The following is a 9,224-nucleotide window of genomic DNA, read 5'->3' on the forward strand; positions in this document are numbered from 1 at the left end:
AGGAAGGAAGGAAGGAAGGAAGGAAGGAAGGAAGGAAGGAAGGAAGGAAGGAAGGAAGAAAAGAAGGAAGGAAGGGAGGGAGGAAGGAATGAGCCAAGTGCCCATCTCTTCCAGGCAAACTTGAGTGCTCTGAATCTTCATTAAAATGGAGGCAATTTTGTAAAAGATTAGCTTCCACAATGAGCTTTAAAACTGAAAGGAACAAGAGAGGAGATGCATGGTCCTTAGGACTTTGTACAAATTCAAATCTCCAAAGAATCTTCAAGTGTATTGAAGACCAGAAGGCTGGAAAAATAGAACATGCAGAATAGTATTCAAGTTTGTTGTCGAATTGTAATATGGACTCTGGATTCATGTTATCATTAATCACAAGACGGATATCACAAATGACACCCATAGCTGCAGGGACTCCAATGATGAGGTTCCAAGGTCCAGAAGAGTCACTGGCACTGGCACGATGGGCAGTCATTTCTACAGAAGATTTGCTGTGAGAAGCTTAGGACATCAAAGACTATTTCAAGATAGAAAACTAAAAAAAAAAAAAAAAAAGTAAAACGAAAAAAGAACATTTTAAAGACCACGAAAAGATACAACATCAAGTGAGTCTGTGGTTCACAATAACCAATACAGAAGATTTTTCATGGATTTAGAGAGCAAGAAAAATGAAGACTATCAAGAACCCTAGAAGTGAGAATGCCAGTCAAGAGAAACTCCCGGAGCTGATAGGACAGGGCATCTGTCTGTCAGGTGGCTGTGTCTACAGGCTCTGAGTCACAGAAAGGCAGGCTCCTTTACTGAAGTGCACCCAGCACATATCAGACCAAATGCAGTCATAAATTCCCAACCCAGCATCCCTTGGTATCAATTCCAAAGCAGCATGTGAATGGATCTTCAAAGACAGGATGGAAGTCTGGAGAGGGGTCCTATCCACTCACAAGAGTTCTGTTCCATGTCATGTTAGACTTGAACACCTCTGTGCCTGATATAAGAACTTTTACTAAGAGTCACTCACTGACTCACAGTCAAGGCCACCTTCAAGTCAGGTGTCCACATTTTCAGAGACAGTGCTGAGACAGAGGAGTCCTTGTCCTTGTGATTGTTCAGCCAAAGTAAGAGGCCAAGGTCACAACTAATATAGGAGCAGAAGTTCCTTAACTTCCAAGAAGTTTAGCCTTTGGTCAAGAATAATGGGTCTGTAATGTTGAGCAAATACAGATTAAAATGAGGCTTCTGTCACTCCTACTTCCAGGCATCTGGTCTCTACAAACCTTGGTTTCTTTAAGAGAAAATATGTCAGATGTTTGGCACAGCAACTGGATGGAGTAAGTTCTCAGAGATGGAAGCAACTGGAGGCACAGTCAGCCTGGACAAGGTCACTGAGGTCACTCCCCAATCCCAGAGCAAGTCCATGTGACTAGTGACTCTTAATTTCATGCGCTGAGTTGAAAGAGTTACAAAGACAACTAACATTTAAAAACTCCAGTTACATTTTTAGTTTTTCAGTCATTATCCCCCTCAAAGAATGAAGGTGACTGTTTAACCCTGTTTTTCATTTACTCTGAGACAACAGAGGCCCTGGGTCTTTATAGGCTACATTCAAATCCCTGTTTCTAGCAGAGTCAAGGGCAGAGAGATAACACCCATGGGTCTCACACAGTCAAGATTGGTGAACCAAGAAATGCTTCCCTTACAAAGCTCTATCCAGCTCCCTGGCCCTTAACTATTCATTGCCTTGGTCACAAAAAGTCATGAGCAAGATGGAAAGCAATCCTTTAATTTTTTAACAATTTGGTATGTACGTGTAACTGGTCAGAACTGGAAATGGGGTTGTCAGTAGAAATTGAGCAATGAAAATATTCAACATCTTACTGTTACATGGTTATCTTGGGGTTGTTTTCTTACTGGAGAGTGAATCATGATGGCTGAGTGTTCAACCACTGAACTATATCTTCATCCCTGTTTTCGTTGTTTTTGTTTTGTTTCATTTTGAAACTGAGTTGTTTGCCTGGGTAAGCCTTGAATTTATGATCTTCCTGTCTTAGCCTTCCCTGAGTAGCTGGGATGATAACATTTATATATTAATGTCTAAGACAAAATTCTGATGTGGTCCTGCTTCGTCTTACCCTGCCATGGCCTCTGAGTGATACTTAATATTATCATGCCTGTCCCATTGTCCAACGGCTCCTGCACTAGGACAGCTACTGACAACTCCAGGAATCTATCTGCAAGTGACAGGCAAGCTTCAGGTGTCGGTGGCTGTTCTTGGTCTCCCAAGTACTTAGTTCCATCAGCATTTCCAAGTAGAAATATAAACTTCTTTTGATTATTTGTGGGTGTTTGTTTTGGTTTGGTTTTTTGTTGATGGACAGGTTATAAATAGTGAGGCAGCTCTCCATGGATGTGTCTGCATCCGAGTAAGCAAGACTTCCTTCCTTTCTCCCTCTTTGATACCAGATGGTTATACACACACACACACACACACACCACATTTTGGACTATGAAGCAGGAGTGTCCAAGGATTGGGAGCCTGAAATATATACCTACACAATCTACACCTCTCATATACAATCTGTGCCTCTCATGAATACGGAGCTGGAGCAGATCACAATGTGACAATACGAGAACTGTCTTCATCCCAATAAACCAGAGGAAGTTCCCTGGTTAATAATGATAAATTGTCCACTGTACTATGTATCCAGACACTCGTTAGCGAGCTAAATGCTTTCCTATCTTTATATCCTTGTTGCTGTTCAATCACTATGAATATCCTACCATTAAGCCTTATCTTTATTCTGTTTCCAGGCTGTGTTATCAGAATACTGATGTGGTCAGGCCTGCTATCAGAATACTGAATGATCACAGTAGGAAGCCATACCAGATGTGTCTCATAGGCCACCCAGAAATGCAGCCTACAGGTAAGGCAAATGTAGAAAAGAGGGAAAAAATAGTATCTGAGTCCAAAAATAGTATGATTTTTATAAGACAATAGCAGAAGCATTTTGTTTGGAAGGAGTCTAATTTTATTGGCTTTTTAGTCTCCATCTGTATGGCATCACTGGCCCCTTGGTGGAGAAGAATTGGCTGGCAAATGTAGCTAACACCCAGTTAAGGTCTAGGGGCCTAATTGACTGGCATTGAGTTGACTGTCATGACAGATATCATTCATAAAAATAATTTGATGCATACACTGGCATGCCTACTCTAATGCCTTGTACCTTTAGTTCTTTAAGAGATCTCTATCTAGAGTGGTGGGATAGACAAGTAAATGGAAGAGTCCTCACTCTTCCACTTGCGTTAGGGGTCCAAACCAGCCAAAAGAGAGGTGAACCTGGTTCCTTCCCATCAGCCACTGCTTCTAATACTGATCCTCTACAGCACTGACTCTCTGAAATACCATCTAAACGATGCCACTCTTCTACCAGAGTCACAAGATGTTGTGGCACAGTGTGTCCTTGGCACATTCACAGCTACTATATGTAGCTTGCTTCACCAGCCTCTGGGAGATTTCAATTTGCAGTGTTTTATAGAATGAGTGGCCTGTCACCTCAAACTGTCACTGGAAGATGACATTTCAACCATTACTCAGTGGTGACATTTTATTATTTAGGATTAAAACGCCATCAGGAACCAGGGGAACAGTAAGCTAAAATTGAAGCTTGCAAATCAGACACCTGACACATCTCATTTGCAGTAATGAGAATGGAGAGGGGTTTTTTTGTTTTTCTTTCTCAGATGAGAACTAATTGCCAATCTGGTGTGATTTCAATCTGCTGCCATTTATGAAATAGGGTCTCCTTGCTCTCTATAAAGACGGCCCAGCCCTCCGCTCTGCAGCCAGATACCCAATTTCACCCAGACTTACAAGATTCAACTATTATGCAAACGAGTGGTAAAGCAATTACATGCTCCAAAAAAAATTAAGACAAGAAATTTCCCATTCACAGACCTGTCATGTTCACTTCTTAAAACTGTAAATTCCTGCCAGATGTTTAAAGGCCTTTCGAATTTCGGCCACATGACCATCTGAGAGTGTATTCCCTGTGGAAGCAACTGGCTGTCCCAAGTTTGATGAGTGCGCCCTCACGGAACCCCAGGACCCCCTGGAGGGCTGTGTAGCAGATGAAGGTATTACGGAACAGAAGATGTGTTTCTTGTGGGATTCACAGCTACTTGGGGATAGCGCTGGACCACAGATGACCACCAATCTAAATGTTCCAAGTGGAGACCAATGCAGCTTTAACAGAAAACACAGGAGAAAGCAAAATATAAATGGGAGAGGTCTCAGTCCACTGTGCCTCAACAGATGCTATCGGCAACCCCCTGAATGGTGAGAAAGGTTTGAAAGGGTAGCACAACCCACCACCGACAGAGGAGCTTCACTGACTCCTCCCTCCAGCTTTCTACCCAAAGAGGAAACTGAGGCCCACAAATGCTCTGCAAATGTTTCATGTTCACAGTGAGAGACAGACAGACAGACAGACACAGAGAAAGAGACCCAGGCAGAGAAACAGAGACAGAATAACTACATTCCACTTAAACATTTAAAAATACGGGCTGGAGAGATGGCTCAGAGGGTAAGAGCACTGACTACTCTTCCAAAGGTCCTGAGTTCAAATCCCCACATGTGCGTCTGAAGTCAGCTACAGTGTACGTATGTATAATAATAAATAAATCTTTGGGCTGAAGCAAGCAGGGACTGAGTGAGGGGAGTTGACCAGAGCAAGCAGAGGTCCTAAAAATGCAATTCCCAACAACTGCATGAAGGTTCACAACCTGTGTACTCACATACATAAAATAAATAAATCTTTAAAAAAAATTTAAATTTAAAAATACTAAATATGCACAGGAAAGAAAAGAATTCAGAGGAGAAAAATGAGGCTTTCTTCTGGTCTGTCCTGCTTGAGTATTCTCTGAGAGGCTTGTAGCGGGAAAGGCTCTCACAGACAGGTAATAGAATATGGAGAAGTTCCTGACAGCAAGATTTCACTTCCAGTTGCCACGGACAGCTGGTACCTTGGTACCTGCATAGAGCTTGGGCACAGTGAACCCTGGTCGTGCCATGTGGGGGACCTGGTTCTGTCCAGCATAATGACACCTTGTTCAGTCTTCACACACCACGCTGTCCTAATGATATGCTTTCCACATAGGGAATGGCATAGCCCTGCTCCACCTCCTTCCTCAGCATGCAGTTGTGACGCACATGGGCTTTAGTTCCCACCTGTGAAGAACAGGCCTCCAGGAGATTGCACCCATCTAGCTGGCTAATTGAGGGATCCAGATATTATTCTATATAATGAAAGCCAAACGGCATTTTCTCTTAGATGGTATTAAACTTCGCATCAGTGGTCTCTGAGTAAATCTGATGACCATATAACATTGACAGGACTCACGCTACCTCTTGAAGACCTGAAGACCAAAGACTCGGGTTCTTGCAAATGAAGGATTTTAGCTTCAAAACACAACTCAGACATTGTGCCTGGGTGTGCAGCCTGCCAGCTTCCCCTACGAATTTTGGACTTGCCAGTCCCCACAATTGCATGAGCCAGTTACTTAAAATAAACCTCTGTGTGTGCCTCTCCTGCTTCCCTGGAGAATCCTAACACGGTTACCAGGCAGATTAAACAGCCCCTCCTCTGTATTGCAGAGCATAGAAGAAAGGAGAACTTGGCAAAATATCAGCTGCTTAGAAAAATCAGAGAAGGAAGACTCTATGTGCAAAAAGCTTTGCATCACCTTCTGAAAGCTTAGCTGCAGTTCCCAGTAACACTTTTAATTGATTTATGAGTATGAGATGAGGGCTTTGGAAAAGGCACTAAGACCTTAGAGCCAGAAGCATTGGGGCTGGAATATGAGTGTGGGTTCCCTAATGTAAAAGAGACCACAAGTAGAGAATGAATGTCCAGAGCGGTTCCAGGTAAATGTAGCCACAAAAGGTTCAAGGATGTGACACATCCAGCTAAGAACTCAGGGAGACTGTTTCTTAGTCAGCAATGGCTCCGGGGTAAAGCTGTTGATTCAAACTATGTAAACACATATATATAATTCTCTCAACCCTTGGGGTAGAGTGTCATCTATCACAGTCATTAACATATCACCTATCACAGAAGGATGGAGAAACAGCCCGAGTAATGCATCACAAGTGACCTCATCTCTGAGCAAGCATGACTGAGAGTGTTCTCACACATGCTAAGACAGGTAGGATGTTCAGAGGCTATTTAACCCTTATGGACCAGCAATGTATATGCAGTATATCGCAACAAAATATGTCTATGAAGGATGTGACTGTGTCACATGGCAAAGATGATAAAAGTGACAGTGTGGATGATTTTTGGAACTCAGAGGAAAGAAACGAACTCAATCCCTGAAGAGAGATGGAGTAACGAAGAACAGGCGTCCCAGGACTATAGAGCACAGCCAGGGGTCAGTTAAAGCAGGTACTGGCTAGACTCACTCAGGGTCACATGTGGGGACTCGTGCTGGAAAGTAATATAAAGACTTAGCTCATGCCAGGATAGAAAAACAGGCAGAAGGGCAATGAGAGAAAGGAAAGCGCTCCCCACACGCTCTTTGCAGACACACTAGGAGAATGGAAAGACACGAATGAGAACCAGGCATCGCTCTGACTTCCAGGTTTCGAGACTTCTACAATCTAAATATCAGTAACATGAATGCAAAGGATTTGGAGAAAATAAGTGAGGAAGCTACTGAATGTTTACAGAGGAAGTTGGGTGTGGCGTGCTTGCACATGCAGTAAGAGTTTTAGTAGACAGGACAGTGATAGACGGACTGCATTCTCCTTTCCCTGGACACTAAAATTGTGTTTGAAGAGTCAGTCCCACTTCAAAGTCTTCGTTCCGCTTTCTTGTGCTTTCTAGTTTTCTCACAGTTTTCTCACAATGAGTGTGAATGGCCCGTGGGTCAAAGAAAAGGCCTGCTTAAAGCTCTACCAAGAGTAAGTCAGAAGAATAGGTGTATGCACAGCCAAGGAAATACACTCCTATGCATATCCCACTCTGCGGGCTGACCTTTGCTCAGATGCAAGGACAAACTACCGAATCTTCTAGGACAAGCTTCTCTGTCTACAGGGAGGACCAACCTGGATCGCAGAGGCACTTGTAGCTGGTGCCCACGCTACGGCACATGCCATGAGCACACGGACTGAGAGCACAGAAATCCACCAGCTGGGCACACGTAGGCCCTGTGAAGCCTGGGCTGCAGCTGCAGGTGAAATGCACTCCATCCACGTAGCAAGTGCCATTGTTCTGGCATGGAGAGGACATGCAAGGGTCCACCTTCTCTTCACAAGCGGAGCCGAAGTACCCTGCAGGAAAGCATAGAAGGGCTTTGAATTCTCGGAACATTTAAAACAGTCAAAATATTTTAAAGGGCTAGAGCTGTAGCTCAGTAAGTAGTGTGAGCTGTCTAGCATGGACAAAGCCCCGAATTCAATCCCCAGCACCAAGCAAACCAAATAATATAAGCTTTATAATCCCAGGTCTAGGGAGGCAGAGGCAGGAGCTTCAGAAATTCAAGGTCATCCACAGGTACATAGAAAATTTTGGGACACATAAGATATATGAGACCCTGTCTCAAAGAATAAACATCATTTAAATTTTTAAATATGTTTGCATACAATAACCAATTCAGATGTCACAGCCCACTAAGGCCTGTAATATTGTTTCTCTTAGATTTGGTAACCCTATGTTAAAATAGCAAATTCTGTGATTCTGAGCTTGTTGAAACACAGAATGTATGACTGTTTGGATGTACATCATATGTTTTGTATATATGCACATGGCATGTATCTATGTTATATGTATGTGTGTATGTACAGGATAAAAGATGCCAAAAACAAGTAAACAATCCCTCCTGAAGGCTCAATACTAATTGTATAAGAGAAAAATAATTAATAAATAAATAAATAAATAAATAAATAAATAAATAGACATCTCGCCCATCCTTATCATTTGTCATTCAATTCCTTTAAAACGCATATCACATTGACTTATATAACACATAGATTGTAACTCATCCTAAAAGGTACAAATCCATGTTTTTAATAAGTGTATTCAGATGTTCAACTCAATGAATGTATACATGTATAGAAATATTTTAAAGATTCATACTGGTGATCTGGTACCCTCTATCCATACTGTGCAATGCCATTTGTCAATAGTCACTGACCACCAGGGCATGCTATGGGATGAGTGAGTCACCAAAGCATGACACTAAGAACAAAGGCAGATCCAGGAGACCACACATTTTGTCATGCCACCTGGTAGAAATGTCTCGAAAATAACACATGCAAACGTAAAACGTGGATATGTGGTTGCTATGGCTGAGGAATGAAGAGAGATTGAGAGCAGGCATGGGCAGTCCACTGGGTTGAAGGAGATGCTCAAAACTGGTCCATGCCAATAGTTGCACACCTGCATGGATTGGCTAAAAAATGCTGAACTGAGCACTTTAGAAAAATGAATTATAATCTAGGAATTATGCATGCAAGCATACTTTATGATATAATATTATGTAAAGCTGTTACATATTTCACTTTTAAATGAGATTATCAGATAAGTGTTTTGTATTGTTTTCTGTATACATAAGTTGGCATTTCTCAGGCTAAAAAATTACATATACATATAAGTGTGGGTACATCTCTTTAGTCACACAGTGTGTTTAGCAATGCTATAAACCTAAGCTTGTTTTAATACTTCAAGACTCATTTGAAAATTCTATAAATATTTAAATTTTAGAAATAAAAATTAAGTTATATTACTCATGCACACTTTTGGGCATTCTACTTTTCTTATAGTTATTATCACGAATATAGTGAATTTATAAAATCAACAAAAATATCCCCAGATTTAATTATCTGAAGCACCACTCATTAGTGGGCCTAATTAGCTTGGAATCATTCTGAGTAGAAACAGAAAAAAAAATTAAATGATATTCAACATTTTATAGCTACTTTTAGCTTTTAAAACTTAGAAATCAAACTAAAAATATAATATATAATCAATTTTGATGATGCTTGAATTCTCCAAAAAGTCTTATAGAGTGGAATATTTTTATATCCTTTATGTATTGCATTCTACTGTGATTAAAAAGAAGATACTTAAAAACTTAACAACAGCCTCTTCCGGTCAGAAAAGCACCAGGGCAGCTGGGGCGCAGGGTCTGCTGACACTCGCCAGCTACCCACAACACCCGCCACAGGATCTTAA

The 9,224-nt window shown here is 41.6% G+C and overlaps 1 protein-coding gene across 1 annotated transcript in view; it reads right to left on the reverse strand.

Moving 5' to 3' along the window:
* The window catches only part of Dner (delta/notch like EGF repeat containing), a 301,982-nt gene that overhangs the window by 62,077 nt on the left and 230,681 nt on the right, over positions 1-9,224 (reverse strand). The window contains exon 8 of the mRNA XM_021173483.2: positions 7,097-7,321. Coding sequence (XP_021029142.1) covers positions 7,097-7,321 — 225 coding nt within the window. The remainder of the gene's footprint in view (positions 1-7,096; positions 7,322-9,224) is intronic.

This window comes from Mus caroli, chromosome 1, assembly GCF_900094665.2.
Source record: "Mus caroli chromosome 1, CAROLI_EIJ_v1.1, whole genome shotgun sequence".
NCBI lineage: Eukaryota > Metazoa > Chordata > Mammalia > Rodentia > Muridae > Mus > Mus caroli.